Below are 22173 nucleotides of genomic sequence, written 5' to 3'. Positions count from 1 at the left end.
TAACCACGGTTTTTACTGTACAGGGCAGATGGCAGACAGCATGTTATTGATTGCATTTTGAATGCACAGAGATACCGTGACAAGATCCTGAGGCCCATTGTTGTGCCATTCATCCACGACAATCACCTAATATTGCAGCATGATAATGCACGTCCCCATGTTGCAAGAATCTGTATACAATTCCTGGTAGCTGAAAACGTCCCAGTTCTTGCATGGCCAGCATACTCACCGGACAAGTCACTCATTGAGCATGTTTGGAATGCTCTGGATCCGAGCATACGACAGCGTGTTCCAGTTCCTGCCAATATCCAGCAATTTCACACAGCCACTGAAGAGGAGTGGACCAACAGGCCACAATCAACAACCTGATCAACTCTGTGCAGAGGAGATGTGTTGCACTGCGTGAGGCAAATGGTGGTCATACTGACTGGTTTTTGGATCCCCACACTGGACCCCCCAATACAGTAAAACTGCACATTTAGAGTGGCCTTTTAAGGCACACCTGTGCAATAATCATGCTGTCTAATCAGCATCTTGATATGCCACACCTCACACCTGTGAGGTGGATGGATTAACTTGGCAAAGGAGAAGTGCTCACTAACACAGATTTAGACAGATTTGTGAACAATATTTGAGAAAAATAGGCCTTTTGTGTACATAGAAAAAGTCTTCGATCTTCGAGATCAGCTCATGAAAAACGGGAGCAAAAACAAAAGTGTTGCATTTATAATTTTGTTCAGTGTGTGAGTATGTAAGTATATATATATATAGCATTTATACAATTTGTTCTATTCTTTGTTGCCCTCTGCTTTCTGCTGGGGATTATTATAGAACTCTGTCCTTTAAACAGCAAAGAGACCTTTTTGAGAAAGACCGTTATGCTGAGAGTTTGTTGACGTAAAGGAAATTCTGTGCTCTGATTTTTGTTTGTTTATGTTTGGTGCAGACCCACGGGAAATATTTGTGCATTTGGGTTTTTTCTTAATCAAGAAATAAATAGCTCTGTAGTGCTTTGATAAAGCCAAATGCAATGTGAATAGAAGCAAATTCTGCATCCTCTAGTGATGTCACATGGGAAAAAAAGGTTAGTATTCTTGAAGTATGACTTTAAAAGCAGTCTAGAGAAACTCTTTTTAAAAAGAGCTGGGGAACCACTGAACTGGTATTCATTAAAATAAATTTCTACCTAATTATACAAATCTGTGAGCAATCTAAACAGACTGCAAGGACGATGAACCAAATATTGATTCAAGAAGAAATGACTCGTTATAAATAAATAAATGTTCTTCATTAAAACTATTTTTGATTAGAAAAATGTTACGTAGCCGCAGTGATTAGCGTTCACAGAAAAAAAAAATTGACCATTGTAAGACTCTAGCTATTGTAATCTGCTGGTAAAAGCAGTCCCTTTACACCAAAATAACTGATTCATAATCCATTAAAGTCTGTTGTATTGCCATCCAGCCAACAAAGGCCAAGTCATTTTCTAACAAAGCAACAATTGTGCGAGCAGAACATGTTGCCTTGGATCAGCAAATTTCCCATCTACTGCAACTTCAATCATCTTTCTAATCCGCTATCTGTGGGGTTATATTCCTAAACAATACCTGTAAGAAATGAGAGCCCATCAATCTACCTCAAAGTTGTCTTAGCCATTACCTTGTGTCAAATAGAAAATATGTCTTCTGGGAAGAATTGTCTAAATCCCCTGTGCTATTTTTGTTCCCAACTGGCCTTTTGTTTTTTCTGTCTCTTTTTATATCCCTGTGTTTGTTGTGTGAGGTCATTCCCCCTGTCTCCCCTAATCCCTCATGGTGGTCATCTTTCTGTCCCAGAGTTCATATCTAATCCATCCATGGTCCTATGCCGTAGATGCTAACACCCTCCATCTGTCCCTGTCCTCATATAAAAACGACTCATTGTCCCGCATTACAAAGCTCTCATAACTTGTAGGACTCTCCCCTCATCATCCTTCGTGTCCCAGGGTGTCATCCTTTTCTGCTGTGAACCCATCCCACCATCACCAAAAGGTAAAAGTCTCTTTGTTACTTCTAAAACAATTGCATGTTCAGTCATTTCTTTCCATATGCAGAAAAGTAATTACATTTTCAGCATATTTCAGTATATCTTTAGAAATTTTATGAAAACAGAAGGTCTGTTTTTTTTGTGTGCAGTTATAATAATGTTTTTATTGCGTTTTATTGTCCTGTACCGAATGTGTGTACTCATTTAGGACTCCAAAATAGATGTAATTAAGTAACTGTGAGCAGAACAGTGTGTAGTTCTCCAATGATGGTCATAACCTGCATGCATCTTCCTTGCATAATTGCCTGTAGTATAGTCTGTACTGTTTTGTGCAGTGTTTGATGATGTCCTTGACCAACTGGACTTGATGGAACTATGAATAAATTTCACTTTCTGAGCCATAAAGATGTAACTCCTGTGATCTCTCCCTGGGTCCTGGCTAAAATTAACCCGTCAGAATTCTGGTTAATGCTGCTATGACCTTCCATAAACTTACATGCCCCTCAAACGCCCTTTTTGTCTGTCACTTTCTCATCCTGTCGTTTCTTGCATCTATCCCTACTTGGTTCAATCCAGAGCTAGGGACATCTTCCTCTTGTAATTTGATCATTTTGTACCAAATTTGCTATACTCATGCTCTTTAGATGCTGATAATCTCATTAGCAAAGTAAAAGCAGGGCAAAATGTTGAAAGTACGCTGGTTTTAGATGGACACTGCATGTGCTTGCAAGCCTTTGTCCAGAGACAGTAAATAGAGGGGTGGTGACACCTACAGCTACGTGCCTCATATATTCTCTATGCTGAATGCACCATACAGTAGCTATAACATTTTTCAAATAGAAGTTATGGTACGACACTGATGTGAAAGATGAGGCACAGGGAGAGGAATCTGGCAGCGAAATGTTAATGACTGCAATCAAACCGTGTATGATAGTCATTAACTGCAATTCCTGCTAAAAAAATAAAAACTGTCAGAAAAGGAAAAGGAAGGAAGAACCGAACAAAGAAAGTGTCAGAAATCCTATCTCCCCCGTCTTTTTGTCTGTACATTCCCACCTGTTCTCACCCCATCAGTCTTCATGTGAAGCATTCAATAAGATGTCAGCACTTTGGGACAGTGGAACAATTTAGATCTGATGCTCCTTTGGTTTTGTCACTCTCTCCTGCTCTCTCATCCTCTTTCTAAAGCTATTACGAAATGTTAAGCAATATGGATCTGCTATTTTTCCTTGTACTGTATGTCTCACTCTCGCTTTCTTTTCCTCCTTCTCTCATCCAGTTTCACCATGTCTGATGTAGAGGAGGAATATGAGTGAGTAATATTTCCTTTTATTTTTCTATTATAACTGATTATTGGACTGATAAAGCATTTCATTTACTGGTATGTTTACTCATTCATTTTCCTTTCTTTTTTTTAAATGGCTTGTTAGGGAACAAGCTGAGGGTGAGTAGAATTGTTCTTTATTTTTTGCCTGTATATTATACCCTGTATTTTCTTATTTATTATTTTGCCCTCTGAAACTTTAGCTTTAGTGATTATAAGTAAATCCTTGGCATAATGTGTACCCAGAGGCCAGTTATAGATGCCTCTAGAGATCCTCCTGAGCTTCAGCTGCTTTCATAGAGATATGCATGAGTCTCACTGGGTGCTTAGGCTTGGCACAATGCCTTTTCCTGGAAAGGTTATTCTTACAGACTGATCACATGTTGCTGTTGGCATACATCCCTAACAAATGGTGTACACTTACATAATCCTATGCACACACTTATTTATACACACACTCATATACTCTTCTGATTGTCCTCACATGCTCTCTTGGGCACATAACTGATATTCACTTATCTTTTCCTTTCCTTCATCATCTTGTGGCTTGTGTGAGAAGCAGAGGAGGAGGAGGCTGCAGAGGATGCAGGAGCAGGTAAAATAATATCTCATCAAGAGTTCAAAACAATGTCTATTTGAAGTTGATGAGAAAATAAAGGCCATACAAAAATAAATACTACAATACATGAGAGTAATGCAGTATGATCGAGAGCAACACCAGCTAAAAAAGTGTGAATGTGAGCGGGTAGCTGTAAAATTCAGCACAGTCCACCATTTACAAATAACGCACAAAGGAATTCTACGAAAAGTACGTAAAAATGGATGTGAGGCTGTATCTCCATAAAGGTTTGGCTTATTGATACCAAACTTGCTGAGTGTTATAATAAACATAACCTGAGATAACCTGCAGTGTTTTGGCGCAGTGCCCCGTAGTGGTCAGAAGATATGAAAAATGCGTATTTTTGCTTATAACAACTTAATGGTTTAGCCAAAAATCACACAACACAGGTCTCTTAAGATTCGGTGCATGCTGAGTCGAACCATACCAAATGTCAGTCATTTTGGGCATCGGCCATTTTGAATTTTGTCAAAAATTCAATATTTTAAGAATGCTCAGACTTTATTACCATAATCGATGTGCATCTTTGGCACCATGCCCTGATGGCACTCAAAAAGTCTGGGTGCAGACCTTGTGGTCAAAAGTTATAAATTAATTTCTAAAAATGTTAATAACTTCTGCATACATTATAGTATTGTAATGAGACTGTAAAAGAAAAAATTGTAATGATGTTGATAGATTTCTTGCATCATGTTGAGAACATAAATAACAATTTTGCCATAATTGACTGAACTTCCCGTCCGACATTTTAATGCATGTTGAAAACCTACTTTTTCAGGCTCTTCCTAGACCGTTAGTCCAATTTTAACCAAATTTGACTCATCACTTTGATCATCTTCAGACCAAGCTGGCAAAAAGTTATGGATTTCGTGTCGATATACAAAACAGTTTTCATTTAGAGCATCAACAAATTTGCTGGTTAAGATGCCAAAATTCATCTCTGCAAAGCTTTGACGTGTTTGCAGCAAACTTTGTATGTGCCATTGTCACCTCACTGACCACGCCACAGCAATTTGGTAACAGTGTCAACAATTGGTCAAGAGTAATAAACCATTGATTTATTATTATGAAATTTACAAAAACGCTAATAACTTTTGATTGCATTAGCCTTTTGCAACTGGTCTCAAAATATTCTGTGGCTTATGCCAACAACAGACATACCAATTTCCCTGTAGCAAATCCGAGATGTCGGCCAGTTTGATTTATGCTGTAAACCTACTGTTCGAACTCCTCCTCAAACCTATAGGTCCAATCTTTACCAAAAGTGAGTCAAATCATCTTCAGACTGTGCTGACAAAAAGTTATTTATTTCATGTCGATAGACGAAACCGCTTTCGTACAGCGCTGCTACAAAATTTAGGCACGTGCCAAAATGACTCTGAGGCTATATCTCTTCAAAGCTTTGACAAAATGGGAGAAATAACTTTTTGTACCCTGGTGAGCAACAGCAACTCTTTATCTGAGGCTTTCAGAGACCTCCTTTGTTTGTCCTGTGCTTCACTTCTAAAAACTTAATCAGACTTCGATAGATCCCTGCTCTCTAAATAAAACAGGACAGGCAATGACCCCTGATAGTCATCCCACTGACTGAAAACACTCTAATTTCACTTCCAAAGTAACTGCTGATCCTAGAGATTCAGATTTTTGCCACGGCCAGATATTTAATATTACATATTTTTCCTTAATAAATAAATTATAAAGTATATATTTCAATTTCTTTTATTTGAGTACATTCTCTTGCCAACTTTCAGAATTTGCATGAATATCTGGTGATTTTTTTGGGGGGTTACATTTATGCATAATATAGAAAATTCCAATAAGTCCACAAACTTTCAAACACCACTGTATGTGAACCTTCTGATAAACCTATATATATATATATATATATATATTATAAGTTTACTTCCCAAGTCAATACCTGCAGTCATTCAAAACAAGTAGTTCTTTATCCTGTTTAAAATAAATAAATAAATAAAAAACAATAGAAAAAGTTGTCACCAGAGCAGAAGAAAGACAGAAGGACATAAGGATTACTAAGGACTGAATGCCAAGATTGTCTGTATCTGTTAAAGATTTTGATATTTTTTATTTGTTTTCAAATTTCAATTTCATGTTTATCTGATATTATAGAACAGCAGGAGTATAGAGAATATTAAGGTACTTTGTTGATAAAAGAGATGCACCAATAGAATGGCATGTAGAATGTAAACCTTAAGGAAAAGACTGATGTGTAATTCAACATACAGTTTTAGTATTTTGTGCAAGGGCTGAGTAAAATATAATATATTGTGTAGTCAGTAATTTTAAACTTCATTTTAGACACGTGTTTTGCACGTGTGTGTTTGTGAATATTGTGTGTTTTTGTAAATGTTCGGCTGCACACTGTGTGACACATTAAATACACACTTTTTAAATGAGAGCTGTAAGAGCAGAGAGTCCAGTTACACAATAGGAACAGTCTGCACATTTTTTTTCACATGTCTAATCTAATCCTCTTCCCTATTTGTCAAATGTCTGCTTAATGACTAGTTTTATCTCAATATTATTCCAACATCGCCCATTGTTCCCTGTGTTCCTGTATTTTTTGTTTCCTCTGTTAAATTCATCAGAAGAGAATCAGGAAGAAGAAAAATATTTCCTTTACCTACTTATCCTGATCCCTGAGTTCTGTGTTACAAATTGTGTTTTCCCTTCCTCTGCTCATCATGGTGAAACATCTGTGGCTTTTCTTTTTTATTGACATGCATGGCATTTAGAATTGTTGACTAGTATTAATTATGGAATTTTTGTAACAAGTGTGAAACTAAAATTAATAAATAATAGTTAATTTCATGTAAACAGTCATGTGATTCATACATTAAATAACAGAATACTGTATTTCATGTCTGATGTGCCAAGAAGCCATTTCTGATTATACCCTGGACTAATGTTTCAGTATTGTTAGTTAAATATTTTATATACTGTTTTTTTTTTTTTTGGTAAATTTATTTAATTTTTTTTAGTCTGTGCGCACAGTTTTTGTAAAAACAAATAAGAGTATAAGGACAGGTTTATGATTAATAATATGAAAGCTATACATGACAAATCTACATCAGGCTCTGAATATATGATTACATTCAACTTTACAGCTCTTTTGAGTTGCCCAACACTGAAGTTTTCCCCCAAACACAGAATGTTATGTATACTGTAATAAATCACTGACTTGAATAACATTGCCCTGTGCACTGAAGAGGTCATGAAAGAATCCTGTGACAGCTGTGTCCTCTAGAGTGTTTGAGAGAGACCAGCTTTATTTGAAAGAATTTCCAGATATTTTTAAAATGTGAAAATGTCAAAAGGAGGTGCAAAAAACACAGTTCTTACAACCAGTGTAATTCACTATTACTGTGCAAGACTAGTGGATTATTGCACAGTTGTGTGCAAATAGGAAGGGCTTTTTGATTATATTTGACAACAACTTCCTTGTTGTTTTTTTGTTTTTTTTTACCCTTTTCTTTGACACTTCTTTCAGAGGAGGAAAGACCCCAGCCTAAGTAAGTGTTCAGACACTCTTTTCATCAAACCATCAGCACACTCTGCATTTTTCTAATGTCTTCATGCACTTATTCCCCTAAATCTCTAGCTGATTGCCCTCTCTCACACAGGCCCATGGTTCCACAACTTGCCCCTCCAAAGATTCCAGAGGGTGAGCGGGTTGATTTCGATGTAAGTAACAATCCAGTTGACTAAAAAATGAACTGCAAACTGAGAATATACAGGGTTCATTTCTTTCTCCCACCCTGCACAGTTAATGGTTATAAGGTGTGCTCAATAAAGACATGAAAACACATCATTGTGTGTTGTAAGCTTTTTGGACGTTGTGAAAATTACAGTTTACCATTTATATCAAGCGATATAATTTTCTCTCTCAGGATATTCACCGAAAAAGGATGGAGAAGGACTTTCTGGAGTTACAGACTTTAATTGATGTCCACTTTGAGCAGAGGAAGAAAGAGGAGGAAGAACTGATCGGTCTCAAGGAGAGAATTGTAACTCTCAGACTTTATCACTTCATTTTCTCTCTCTTTTATTTAACACAAACAAAAAAAAAACCTATGTACTCACTGTTCTGTTTACTTTGCACTAATTTTCGTCAATCTGGTCAATTAGGAGCGTCGGCGAGCAGAAAGAGCAGAGCAGCAGCGTGTTAGAGCAGAGAAAGAAAGAGACCGACAGACGAGGATCGCGGTAAATCAGAAATGAAACGAAAACTTAGCCAACAAAATACTCAAATGCTCTCTAAGTTGTATGTGGAATTTAATTAAGAATACTTGTAAGATAAAAATCAATGTGAAATGTATTATCTATGCTCTCTCGTCAGGAAGAGCGTCAGAGGAAAGAGGATGAGGAGGCTAAGAAGAGAGCAGAAGACGAGGCCAAGAAGAAGAAGGTTTTGTCCAATATGGGGGCAAACTTTGGTGGCTTCTTAGCCAAGGTAAGTTACTGTTGTGTACACATGCCTTACCTTATGTAAACTAATACATATTAGTTTGTACATATGTATTTTTGTGTTTGTGTTGTAGGCAGAGCAGAAACGTGGAAAGCGTCTTACTGGAAGAGAAGTCAAGAGAAAGACTCTTTCAGAGAGGCGCTCTCCTCTTGGCATCGAAAATCTGCGAGAGGATGGGTTAAGGTAATCACCCACACACACATCTACATACAGTCGTACCTTTACGCAAGATGTGCAAGGATCTGTAAGTTTACATCTAAAAGTGTGTTCCTTTTCAGACTATCATGTTTTTATTTAAACCTGACAGTTTTGCATCCTATCTGTTCCCTACTTCCACAAAACAGGCAACGAGCTCAGGAGATGTGGAACTGGATTCACCAGCTGGAGTCCGAGAAGTTTGACCTCCTGGATCAAATGAAGAGACAGAAATATGAGGTGTGGCGAACTGATTAAAAACTGAGGTTTAAGAAATCTAAGTGTATTTGGTATTACATTGTATTCATTCTTTGTTTTGGCAAATACTAATCCTTGTTCGGTTGAATTAGAGGAAACCAGATGAAAAGATAGAAATTGAAAGCCCGTGAAAGTACAATGGATACTATGTACTTATCTGAACTTTGCACTTTTCTCAACAGATTGTTGTTCTGTTGAACAGGATTTCTCATGCTCAAAAGTTGTAAGTCCCATTGAGTTAATAAGCAGATTGTTTAAATGCTGAAACACACTACGTGACTTTTAAAATCTGAAAGTATGTTATAACACTAGGTATCATTCACTTGGCAACTTTGTAAATGGTTATAGAGAAACACAAGGAATCGTACACTAAACAGCTGAGGATCACACTCACATACCAGATTTCCAAACACAGCAAACTCACTCAGAAACATGTGCCTGATTTTAACATGTTTGATATTTTCAGACTGGATAAAATCATAGTGTGAAGCTTAAAATTCTGAGTCATCATGGACTATGCCTGGGCCAGCGCCAAGGTGGGGCGTTCAGAGCCCTTGCCCCGTCCAGACCCATTACTATGCCTCCTTCCCCTCTTTACCACTCAATGCTTTATGTGATCGATTTTGAAAGCGAAAGTGAAAGCAAAAATAAAATAAAAAATGAGAGTATTGCAGGCTTTTATGGCTGTTATCACAAACTAAAGTAATGAACTAGTTGAACATGAATTATAAATTAAATCTAAATGCCCACTCCCCGATATAAGTGCCCTGGCGCCAGCTCTAGAAGCTGTTAAATCTGACTGGCACTGATTTTAATCCGTGCAAAAAAACTAGCCGAGTAGTGTGTTTCTAACTTAAAGGGCTAGTCCACCCAACATATCTTCTTTTGTGTTTCACAGAAGAAAGAAAGTCATGTAGGTTTGGAACAACATGACAGAGTTAATGATGACAGAATTTTCAATTTTGGGTGAACCAACCCTTACTTAAGCATTTTTCTTCAATGAAAAATATATTTTAAATATCTGTCTCAGATATGCTCATGTTTCAACTCTCTCTTTATCACAGCAAAAAAGGGCATGGTAAAGGAAAGGTCGGAGGTCGCTGGAAATAAGAAATTGGAAAAATAATGAGAAGCCACCATGGATTTTGCTTTTGACTCTTCTGACAATTTCACAGCCTGTGCAAAAGAATAACAGTTCTGAATGTATAGATTCAAAACTCCTCTCAAATCTGATGTGCTTGGATTAGATGAATCACTTCTGTATTATTTTCATTTGCAAGGAACTTTGGATAAAAGCATCTGCTAAATTAATAAATGTAAAAAAAAAAATACATCTGAATCATAATTTATTCTTTGCAATCCAGACTGGAAATTCACTCGCAAAGGGAAGAGAAAGTGTGTTGAGGAAATGAAAATAAGAGAGAGAGACCTTTGACATCATTTAAAGATGTCTGTCTTCATTCATAGTGTTTAAAACATGGCCTGAGAATCCTGTTTTCATGATGCTGCACAAAAATTGTGGTCTCCAGGTCACATGCCTCGCTATTAAATGCTTAAATCATTTCCTTCAATGTGCTTTCCTGCATGCCTTTTGGTCAGTTTTCATTATGTTTGCTAAAGTAAAATGGGATGTTATCAAGGAACCCAAAAGTTGAAACTGTTCTGTACATCAGACATGAAGCCTCTTGTACAGTAACACAACAGTAAAGAACCGGTTTAGGAAGGATTCAGTAATGAGTGTTAACCTATTCAAAATAGCAGATATTTGTGTGAAAATTACAAGTGTAATTGTCAAAACATGTGTCCTATAATTATAAGACTTGCTGAAGGCAATTGACAGGCCCACATTAACACTACATGACGTCTTAACAGAAGGCTAGGCTATGATTTAACGTAATTAAATTGGTGCTACTTCACAGTATAGCTTTAGGCAAAGTGCAATGTATATTGTGTTCATGTTGTTGTAAAACACTTCTGGTGCTATACTGAGGTGGGTGAAGGTAAAGGTTGGTCAGTGAAAGGGTCACTTGTAAAATTATAGATATATCCTACAGAAATTATTTACAGATGTAATTAAATGCAGGCGTTTTAAAATATATGAAATGTACTGCACATATGTATATGTATTAGAATTTCTAAAATTTGTAACCTATTGTTGATCTTCAATCACCATCTGGTGGCCGTGAGCGCTAGTTCATAACAAATTAGCAGACTAGCAAAACTTCATGTTAATACTACGCCTCCTGCTGGTAAGTTAATACAACGTTCTTGCTGTGTGACCAAGCATGCTAATGTATACAAGCTACCCGAAGAGCCTTTGAGAAACCAATTTAAAAGTCATTCTTATACTTAGTGCTAGCTAGTCTCAAAACAGCAGTGTTGTAGCATGACAGTCGCAAATTCGCTTTCTTGTAGATGTCATGCTAATATGGTTTAGCAGAATATTATTAATGTAAGAATAGTAATCTAAAACCAAACTAGCCTACTACAGTATTCTTATCCATTGGGTGCATAAACTCTCTCAATCACGGTCAGCTGCTATCATTTTGGCTAGCTTTGCAATGCACTGATTTGCATCTTGGTTTTTTGTTAATCTGTATGTTTTGTTGTCTTTAACCAATTCATATTTTTAACCAGTTACCCAACTTTTTATTAAAAATGCTGTTTCTATCTATCCCCAATCACTCAGTATGACTTTGTCTGTGTCCTTGTCTCCTTCATCCTCTCCGCACTCCCGCCCTTCACTGGCTGTAATTCCCTGCTCACATGTATGGCTTAGTCCAGCACTGCGCCACAAGATTAATCCAAGCTCCCACCTACAGCTGGACAACCCGAAATACTGCTGAACCCAACCAGACAACTGCTTTTGGTAGACATGTTTACATATAATTACGGCTGCCAAATTAATAAATCATTTTATATGATGAGGAAATATTTACCAACAGTTAAAGACTAGTTTAGTTAATAACTATAGTTTGTCTATTTGTACATGAAATGAAAAAAACTTCTTAAAATATGAAATAATGTATCCAGTTGTTGAGTTTATAGTCATCTTGGTTCACAAGAAAACAAAAATAGACTAGGCAAATCAGGAGTTCCCAAACAGTTACCAGATGGCACACGTACGTCTGCAAGATGTCTGTTCAAGATCGCTTCATCTGGAAAGCATCTGCTGTGTACAAACACCTGATAGACGTCTTTAAGATGCCATTTTTACATGCATCCTAAATCATAAACATCTTAAAGACATTTTCTATACATCTATTTGACATCTGACAGGAAACGTCGCATAGACTTACTGCAGATGAGCAAACACTCATGATGTAAATGCAGACGTCAAATAGATATCTCCATGCTGTACGTGTGCTCTCAGGGTTATGGACAGATACATACACACAACACTTTCAAACAAACAAACAAACACACACAGTTATCATCCACATACAGACACATTTAAATAAGAAACACAATCCAGATGAACATAATATACATAACATTTATAAAAGTTACTCCTCCTCTGTTTCTCAGTAAAGAAGGGTACAGGTAATAATGATGTTAATAACGTAACAGACAGAAACTCCTCAGTGAAAGGACAGATTAAATTTAAATGATTTTGCCTGATGTGTGCTGAAAACATTATGTTGAGGGTGGATTAGATATTTAGCGGATAGGTGCTTTAAGGGCAGCATCTATTTCCTCTTCAGGCTGAAGGGTGTGCCACTGGGCCACAGGTCGTCTGGGATTGGCCAGCATGTCTGACCAGTGGCGCAGACCCACCCCACTAGCACCAAACCCAATCCAGCACTTCCCAATCGGATCATTGCTTCCCAGTTTATCATAGTCATAGACCGTGATCAACACCTGGATCTTCTACAGGAAGTCAGAGGAACAGAAAAATAGGTCAATACGCATTTAATCCACTCTGTTGTTTCTCATCAAACCTTTCAATTGTAAACAGATGAGTTTAGTACTGAAAAATTTTGCTGTAGTATTTACTTTAAAACAGCCAGAAAACTGAAGCATTTAAAATTAAACATTTTTGCTAGTAAAATTTACAAATAATTAAAAAGGAAAAGCAAGTAACATTGAATTAAATGTCAAATTCTGAAGTAGAAAGACTGAAATAAACTGCAACAATCAGTTTTTTTCTTTACTTCGAAAGGTTTTTTTTTTTTTTTTTTACAGTGTAGTAGCATTATCACTTTAAACATACTATACATGAAAAGGTCGCATTTTAAAGGATCAAAATTATAAACCTGTAAATGTATTAGATTTGCAAGTAGTCAAGTGTGTCAAGAAATGTGTTTCAAAAATATTTACCTGAATCTGAGCGAAGGGGATTTCAAAGCTGAAGCTTTCATTAAAGTAGGGGTTCAGTGTGTTCTGCTTAACTGTCGTCTTCTTCTTCTTTATACGCTTTCCATTGTGTTGCAAAACCACTTTTACAAAAGGATCTAAGACAAAAAAGAAAAAAGTAAGAGAGAGGCATTGTTATATGGATAAATCCAACATATGCAGCTTAGCACGGTAGCACCACATTTCCACAGAAAAGCCAGGATATTTCAAAGGATAAAATTGTATTACTTTATTTTAAAGTCACATTTGATGTGTAGAGAATCATTTCATTTGAATATAAAGAACAACACAGAAAGGGAATGTAAGTTTAACATAATAGCGCTACCACACTAACCTGATAAACCACCCACGTCCATCTTCTTCAGGTTCTTGGCCTCCATGATACAGACAGTCAGCTTACCAGATGTGGGCACATAGCGCAGGGAGATACAGACGTCTCCTAGTTTCTCTTGCTGTTGGAGAAGAAGAGGAGAGTGATTCGTTTAAAAGCATCAAAAAACAGACTATAGCAGCTAATGAAAAAAACGTAAACAGCCAAGGAAAGCCTTACTTCCTCTTTCAGTCCTCCGACCAGGTCTTTCCATTCGTGTATGGGCTGGGCCAGGTCAATGCTGTTCATAGGGATTTTGATCTCTCCAATTACATCATGTTTCCCAAAGCGGTCAAAATCAAACACCTGCAGGACCAGAGTCTGTCCTGCTAGATCATTAAAGGGGATCTACAAAACAGAAATAAAATTCATGTTGCATGAATGCCTGTATGAACACTGACCTAGCACCATTTATGCAAAGAAAAGGCATTTGTTTTTTGTCAAAAAGCTATGTTGCACTAATTCTCCTGTACAATTAAGATAAAGTACATGACAAATTGTCTTTAAGCTAATCAAAAAAAAAAAAAAAAAAAAAAAAAAAGGCACGTTTATAGGAACATAACTTCAATACCTTAAACATGAATGTCTCATTGAAAACAGGACACAGATTCTTGCGCTGGACCTTGGTTTCAAACTTTTTCTTCTTGTCTGGTAGCATATAAACTTTGACATATGGGTCAGATGTTCCACCCATATCCATCGCAGCAAGGTCTTGGGCTTGCAAGATACCCACAATGAGCTGAAGGTTGTTGAAGAAAAGGTTGTGGGTCAGGTTTTCAAAATCAAGTAGCTAGTCACACATTTTTTACAATAGAATTTATAGCATTATGATTTTTATTTTTAGATTGTCAATTTGTGTAAAAAAAAATAAATCATTAACTCACAATCACAATGCATATTAAGAACATCGACTTTTGACCAACCTGATTGTCAGTGAAGTTATAGTCCAGAGTGTACTCCAACTTGCCATAATGTTCTTTCTCTCCCTCGCCCTCTCCTTCTTTCGGTTGTTCCTAAATATGGGCAGTGTACATTTAAAATACTTAAGCAAAACATTACCCATTTCTTTTTTAAATTTAGATTAAAATATCAATAATCTGAAAGATCTAGATCTTAAAGAGCTTTATTCTCTCTGAACGCTATGGCCTTAACATGCTTTAAATGTTCAGGCTCTCCTACCTCGCCTGCTTCTTCCTCTCCTTCCTTTTTCATCCTTCTTCGTCCTCCCTTCCTCTCTCTGACTTTTTTAGTTTTTTTCTTCCCTCCCAAGCACTTCTTATAGACACAGAAAGCAAAGCAGGCAACCAGGGCAAGCACGACCACAACTATGGCACCAATAGCCCACATAGGCACTGTGCAGCGGAGAAAGAAAGAAAGTTAGAGAGAGCGAGAGAGAGAAACAATGATCCTCATTTCATCTCCGTTAGTAAAAAAGACATAACTTCAATTACACATTTTCTGCTAAACTAATAAGTGGATGGATAGGTGGATGGAGGACTGACAGAAAAAGACTTAGGGAAACTTACTTCTGATCTTGGGGTCTGTTGATGGAATAGATAAAAACATGAAGGATGCACACGGAATTGGAAAAAATGGAGGAATTAATTGATCATGCGCACTCTCTTATATATGTATATACAAATACAAATATACACGGTTTGATGGGAATGTGTGTTTTGTAATGATAATATGATGAAATATGAATGATCCCAGCTGGCACCAGATGAAAATCAGGTTGACATGAAAAGCTAACATCTGAGAGGCATTCATTTTTTTTTTTTTTTTACTTAATACCATGACTAAACTAATAAAATATAAATGTCTAATGACATTAGGGGATAGTGTTCCTTTAATTTGTTAAAAGAACAGTTCACTCAAACACTAAATTTCTGTCATCATTTACTCACTTTCATGTCGTTACAAACATGTGTTTTGGATTTCTTTCTTCTGTTAAACACAATAAAAGATATTTTGAAGAATGTTGGTAACCAAACTGTTTCTGGTCCCCATTGATTTCCATATATATATATATATATATATATATATATATATATATATATATATATATACACTTTTTCCATACTATGGGAGTCAAAGTGGACCACCAAGTGTTTGGATACTTACATTCTTCAAAATAAGAAAAAATGGTATCCTCTCAACAGAAGAAACGAAGTCATACAGGTTTGTAATAACATGAGAGTGAGCAGATGATTACAGAATTTAAATGTTTGGGTGAACTATACCTTTAAAATGATCACATTTAACAAATGTTGGGTTTGGGTGCCATACTTCACAACTAATGCATCAAAATATCAATGTAAGTATTCTGCATCACACTGACATTGGCATTAGATGTTGTCCTGACATCACCAATGCCAGAACCTACATTGAACTGAATATTCATGTCTTACAACGATGGTGGCCTTCTGGAATAGTCATGTATGGTGTATTGACATACAAATACTACTTACTAGGTAGATGGCCAAGCTCATTGAAAAACTTGTTCTTCATATTTATGAAGTTGTGTGAGTGGTGAGAGGGAGGGGGCAGAGGGGGTGGAGAAGGTTTGGTCTCCTCCTCTGATTCTGCTGCTCTCCGCACACGATGCTGCACGCTGACCAAACGCATGACTGATCAGCTAGAGACATAAAACAAGACTGTTACTGACCTGACATAACCTATATAAACTAAATGCCCTAAATCACATACATTGTGTAGATCTGTCTCACATCCTCTGAAGAACTAATTTAATGTGACTCATATATATATATATATATATATATTATAATGTGCTCCTTTTCATCCCATCCACCACCCCTCCTTTTGTAAAGCTGACACTACCTCTCTCTTTCCCTCCCGACCTCTGTCCTGTTTGTGTCTGGCATGACTTTTGATGGAGTAAGCTCTGATGCTAGAGCTCAGCATGTCCGTTATTAATCCTGGAATTGTAACATATCAAAACACAACCATGCACATGTAAGGCCCATTTGTTCAAACACTATGTGCTCAAAAACTCTGATATTTGTCATACACATTTACACACAATGGTTGTTTCCACCTGCCTCTGTTAAACTGACCTCTTGTCACTCTCAGCCGATGCATAATGAATTAATTGCCAAAGCTAATCCAAAAATCCTTAGGTTTAAGTTAATTAGAAAGAGGGCCCTCCCACTCCACTTTCACACTTGAGCCTACACAACCAACGTCATCCTGTCACCAGACCACTATGTAAGACTAAAGACTCCAGGAAGCCACTGCTCTTCATTGTATAGAAGAACATGTTGAGCAGCAAAGTCACAGTTAGATTTATGAGGGCAGGACTTTACGACGATTCTCTTCCTGTACCTTGTTTACCTGTCAGCCACATAAACTGACCACAATAATGAAAGACGATGAACATAAACATTTTTATATGAGTCAGAGTTAAAAAATTTAATTCTTCATTTTTTCTATTGGCTTTGTTGGGTAATCATGATTAACTTATTACTGATCCATTTTCTTCACTTTGTAAAAAAAAAAAAATTATTATATATATACATATACATATATATACATATACACATATACATACATACATACATACACACACACATACATACATATATACACATACACATACACACACACATACACACACACACACACACAGGCCACTTTATCAGATACACCTTGCTTGTACCAGATTGGACCCCCTATTGCCTTCAGAACTGCCATAATTCTTTGTGGCATAGATTCAACAAGGTGTTGGAAACATTTCTCAGAGATTTTGGTCCTTATTGACATGATAGCATCACACAGTTGCTGCAGATTTGTCGGCTGCACATCCATGATCTCCCACTCCACCACATCCCAAAGCTGCTCTATTGAATTGAGATCTGGAGACTGTGGAGGCCATTTGAGTAAAGTGAACTCATTGTCATGTTCAAGAAACCAGTCTGATAGGATTTGAGCTTTGTGACATGGTGCATTATTCTGCTGGAAGTAGCCATCAGAAGATGGGTTCATGGTGGTCATAAAGGGATGGACATGGTCAGAAACAATGCTCAGGTAGGCCGTGGCCTTTAAACAATGCTCAATTTGTACTAAGTGGCTCAAAGTTTGTCAAGAAAATATCCCCACACCACCACCAGCAGCCTGCACCGTTGAGACAAGGAAGGATGGATCCATACTTTCATGTTCTTTACACCGAATTCTGACTCAGCAGAAGCAGAAATTAGGCAATGTTTTTCCAATTTTCTAATGTCCAGTTTTGGTGAGCCTGTGTGAATTGTAGCCTCCGTTTCTGTTCTTAGCTGACAGGAGCGGCCCCCGGTGTGGTCTTCTGCTGCTGTAGCCCATCTGCTTCAGGGTTCGACGTGTTGTGCGTTCAGAGATGGTATTCTGCATGCCTTGTTTGTAACGAGTGATTTATTTGAGTTACTGTTGCCTTTCTATCATCTCTAACCAGTCTGCCCATTCTCCTCTGACCTCTGACATCAACAAGGCATTTTCGTCCACACAACTGCCGTTTACTGGATATTTTCTCTTTTTCTAACCATTCTCTCTCTGTAAACCCTAGAGATGGTTGTGCGTGAAAATCCCAGTAGATCAGCAGTTTTTGAAATACTCAGACCAGCCCGTCTGACACCAACAACCATTCCACGTTCAAAGTCACTTAATTAAATCCCCTTTCTTCCCCATCCTGATACTCAGAACTTCAGCAAGATGTCTTCACCACGTCTAGATGAAATTAAATGAATTGAGTGGCTGCCATGTGATTGGATGTGTGATTAGCTATTTGTGTTACCAAGCAATTGAACAGGTGTACCTAATAAAGTGGCCGGTGAGTGTGTATATATACCTGCCCAATAAAATGATTAAAAAAGTATTTGAGAATGATTTATGATTATATTTTAGGATTATTTTTACATCCTGGTGGTCACTTTAATATAATTTCCTTATATATTTTTCTCTCATTCTTAATAGGTTTTTCACCCATTCAAAATATCAAGTTTGTTAGTGTGTGAATGTTTTGAAACATGTAAAGTCATATACATTATGTGCATATCTAATTATTAGAGGTATAGGATTGTTTAAATGTGTTTGTTGTTTAGAAGCATCATAGCTACAGCTGAATTAATAAAGCACACCAATTAAATTAAATCAACCACTCAGGAGAATATTGTAAATACAAAATTAAATGTATTTATTTTATTTTGATTTAAATTTAAGCTAACTTTTTTTATTTAGATTATTATGCTTATTTATTTAAATTTAGCTGTTAGCTTAGCTGTTTTCAATTAGTATTTTGACATCTGCAAAATATATACACAGTAGTTAATATACAAAGCCTCCAACATTAAAAAAAAAATGTACATTAGTTTTTGAATGAGAAAGGGTAATTAAATGTTTTTAACATTTAATTAAAATGTGTGCAACAGAGAGTTGAAACAATTAAGTGATTTCTTCTCTTTTCTCATCTTTTCCATAAAAAGCAGCTACCTTGTAAGTGCATAATCTGAGAGTTCAGGAAGAATTATTTGTGTGATTTGCTGACACGACTGCACTAATCTGGCTAAAGAAGGCCTGTCGCTCAGTGCGTCACAGGACATCACAGGCATCATACGGCCTTGTTTTTCTTTCCTTCATCTCTACTTTGTCTACTTTGTCTCTACAGCGGCCAGAATTGCTGTATTTTTGGATTAACTAAATCTCATCCAGTCAAAAAATATATATTCTTAGTACTATCACAGTTGTCCAAGACTGAAGAGCTTTTACGCATATATGCTAAACATCAATTTAGTCATGCAAAACTCATCTGAGCCTTAAAAGTCTTAAAGAAAAGATTTAGGTTACTGTAATAAAAAAAATATGGAGAAAACAAAAAACTACAACATATTTCTAAATGGTTTTCACTTATACATTGAATGTGAATGGTCTTTTTCATTTAGTTTGTCTGTGGACTGTATTTTATATAATCTCCATGAATTTAACAGGTGGTGAACAAATTATTCTTTTAATATTTTAAATGCATGTATCCTTTTTCTGTTCAATCAAACTACATCATGACACATTTCCAAGTAGGCTAGTTACAACTGTTTCCATGTTGTATCTTTAATTAATATGATGCTATAAAATTGCACACGCTATATTATACATTAATCATAAAATAACAAGAAATGTTGTTTAAAATCATTTCAAATGACACTGCTTGACCTAGATGGCATAATGTTCACATGAATAAGTGGAGCCGATAATCAAACTTACCTGATGATGTGCTTCTGATCCAACTCTCTTATACAGACAGAAACCTGTGCTTTGTTTGGGACAGTTACGCAGCAGTCCTCTCACACAGTGCTCTTACTCTTATCATCTGTCCCTGTCTCTCCCACAAAGCGCATTTGAAGCGCCAAGCCCTCTTTCACTTGGATTAATCGTGCTCTCCCTTCTGTTCGCAGTTATGTGCCCTTGGTTTTCTCATGTGAAAGTCTTATTTCATCCACCTCTTACGCTCGTTTATCAGTTTGCTAGTATCCCATATAATCTCCTGCATGCTGTTTATCCGATTCTAATTTCCAGTATAATTTTCGTTCAGTGACCCTTCTGACTCGGATTAGTCGGTGGTTCACTGCTGCTAATAATACCAATGATTAGTGTGGCATAAGGAGGCTGTAAACTTTGTTCATTGGTTATAAAATGAGTACAAGGCCTTGAAATATATAGAAAAAATAAATATTCAGTTGAACCACAACGGGCCTTAGTCCTTCAGTGCTTATGATTAATGCGCGCTTATAAGACATAGGCCTTCTTGAAGAAACAGCACCCTCGTGTGGTAAAATTAAATACTACAACTAGTGCCGTGCAAATTCATGGCAATGTTTAGATGTATCATTTAGCAGACTACGAAAAGGTTGTAAGTTAGTATTTTGTATTTTCTCTCTGTATTAAAATTTGCACATTAAATTTTATGTGCAGTTGTATCAGTGACATCTTCAGGATGGAGATGAGTGAAGTGTCTCATCTATTTTCAGTTTATGGGGTTTAATGTCGCTGTTTCGTACATTCATCATTTACACTGTTGTGACCATCTGCATTCACAGCTTTTTCTGCGGGCTGAAAAATTCAGATACAGTCCGATTTAATAATTTCAGCCCACTAAATGCATCCAAAAGACAGAATATTCAGCTCAGAATTTGTATTTAAGTCCACCAGGTCAGTACTGCATATTCAGGAAGAAAGTATTGATTGATGACAATCAGAGGATGACCAGTTTTTGCTGTTTTCCTATTGGTATCTGTCTTCAGAGTCCTGACACATGACGGATTAGAAAAGTACAGTGAAGACAGATCACAAATACGAAGCAGCTTTGTACCAAAAATTGCCACTGAATGCTCTTTCTGTGTCAGCAACAACAGCAAACTCCCAAGAGCTGACATGGAGCTGCATCTCTGTGACTCAGCATTTTGTCACTCATGAAAGATGTATGAATTTGTATAAATTATCATTAGCCTTTACAATAAGATAGGTTTAATTCATCTAAATTAAGCTTTTTAAAAATGTTTGATGTAACCATATAATGACAATATTCAGCATAAGAGCCGTTTGATAAAATCAGTTTGATGATTTATGGAGCTGGAGGCTTTGCAGCATGTAGATAGTCTGCATTAACTGTCCAGTAACATTTAACTGAAAGTATCATCTAAGATGACAGATTGCTGATGTTATGGCTATCCAGTCTGTGTCGATTACATCAAGAAGGGTTACTTAGTGATATTGGTTTCATTCACTTTCCATTTGTCAGGTGGAAAAATCAATGTGGGTTTAGGAATATAAAATGTGGTGGAAATATACTGTGTAGACTTTTTGTACTATAATGAAATACATTCAATTCTTTGTAAAAGCCTTCTATAATTCACTTAAGTTAAGTCAATGACTTAATTATTTAAGTGTGGTTGCCATTCTTTGTGAAACTATTGTGTTAAAGTGAGTCAGTATATTTATGTACAGTAGCATTCTGCTGACAGTTAAAGTAGCTGTAATTTCTTTTAAACTGTAATTTGATGTAACTGAATATTTAATCGATTAACAGATGTAATAAAATGAGAGTGTGTATTTATGGTTACTGCATAAAATGACGTTCAAACTTGAACTCACATTACTTCAGCATTATTTAAACAGTAATGAAAGAAAACATCAAAATATTTAGATTGATGGCAATTTATTAAAAAAATATGTAACAAACACACGTTTTTAAGTTATTTACTCAAAAAGAAAAAAGTAATTGTAACCAGTTAATATATTTTTGTTTAAATAAACATTTAGTGTTTAGTAAATATAACTTATTTATCATGTAAATTTCATAAACAAGTAAGACACTTTTCACCAGCATTAACGCAGTCGTTGATCATAGAGTCAACGTTTTAGTCACCTACAATTTAATCATGAGCATTACATTTCAGCACATGGTAACCACAAAAACATAATTGAATCTCTTTGAAAGTTTCCTGTTAGAATAATGTTTATGGAAATGTCTCATACAGTCAGAGTCAGAGAGGCTT

General features: G+C 36.4%; 2 protein-coding genes across 8 annotated transcripts; one reads left to right on the top strand and one right to left on the bottom strand.

Moving 5' to 3' along the window:
• Positions 1-1594: 1594 nt before the first annotated feature.
• Positions 1595-10238, top strand: LOC132149176 (troponin T, slow skeletal muscle-like). 6 transcript variants are annotated; one of them, XM_059558165.1, is made up of 12 exons: positions 1595-2030; positions 3305-3337; positions 3456-3469; positions 3912-3966; positions 7613-7673; positions 7880-7996; positions 8118-8195; positions 8329-8442; positions 8531-8640; positions 8802-8892; positions 9093-9133; positions 9975-10238. In XM_059558165.1, the coding sequence occupies exons 2-12, from the start codon at positions 3312-3314 to the stop codon at positions 10018-10020; spliced, it is 753 nt and encodes a 250-aa protein (XP_059414148.1). In that variant the 5' UTR covers positions 1595-2030; positions 3305-3311; the 3' UTR covers positions 10021-10238. The 6 variants fall into 6 exon arrangements, with proteins under 6 accessions (XP_059414148.1, XP_059414146.1, XP_059414149.1 ...); XM_059558163.1 differs by having other exon boundaries at positions 3909-3966; XM_059558166.1 differs by lacking the exon at positions 9975-10238 and adding an exon at positions 9809-9966 and having other exon boundaries at positions 3909-3966.
• A 1695-nt stretch (positions 10239-11933) lies between these two features.
• syt5a (synaptotagmin Va) lies at positions 11934-20154 on the bottom strand. 2 transcript variants are annotated; one of them, XM_059558161.1, is made up of 9 exons: positions 19883-20154; positions 16108-16274; positions 14816-14988; positions 14560-14649; positions 14208-14375; positions 13817-13984; positions 13601-13718; positions 13231-13364; positions 11934-12780 (listed from the first exon to the last, which is right to left on the bottom strand). In XM_059558161.1, the coding sequence occupies exons 2-9, from the start codon at positions 16262-16264 to the stop codon at positions 12571-12573; spliced, it is 1218 nt and encodes a 405-aa protein (XP_059414144.1). In that variant the 5' UTR covers positions 16265-16274; positions 19883-20154; the 3' UTR covers positions 11934-12570. The 2 variants fall into 2 exon arrangements, with proteins under 2 accessions (XP_059414144.1, XP_059414145.1); XM_059558162.1 differs by lacking the exons at positions 16108-16274; positions 19883-20154 and adding an exon at positions 15163-15217.
• Positions 20155-22173: the final 2019 nt, after the last annotated feature.

The sequence above is a fragment of the Carassius carassius genome, chromosome 9 (assembly GCF_963082965.1).
Source record: "Carassius carassius chromosome 9, fCarCar2.1, whole genome shotgun sequence".
Classification (NCBI taxonomy): domain Eukaryota; kingdom Metazoa; phylum Chordata; class Actinopteri; order Cypriniformes; family Cyprinidae; genus Carassius; species Carassius carassius.
Note: the sequence above shows the minus strand (reverse complement) of the source record. Positions and strands in the feature narration are given on the sequence as shown.

Coding starts and splice junctions, on each gene's coding strand:
- syt5a (XM_059558161.1), bottom strand. CDS start 16,264: ATGCGTTTGGTCAGCGTGCAGCATCGTGTGCGGAGAGCAGCAGAATCA. Junction 14,376..14,559: donor ATAACTTCACTGACAATCAG/GTTGGTCAAAAG, acceptor AACAACCTTCAG/CTCATTGTGGGTATCTTGCA. Junction 13,719..13,816: donor TCGGAGGACTGAAAGAGGAA/GTAAGGCTTTCC, acceptor CTTCTCCAACAG/CAAGAGAAACTAGGAGACGT.
- LOC132149176 (XM_059558163.1), top strand. CDS start 3,312: ATGTCTGATGTAGAGGAGGAATATGA. Junction 7,674..7,879: donor GTGAGCGGGTTGATTTCGAT/GTAAGTAACAAT, acceptor TTTCTCTCTCAG/GATATTCACCGAAAAAGGAT. Junction 8,196..8,328: donor ACCGACAGACGAGGATCGCG/GTAAATCAGAAA, acceptor CTCTCTCGTCAG/GAAGAGCGTCAGAGGAAAGA.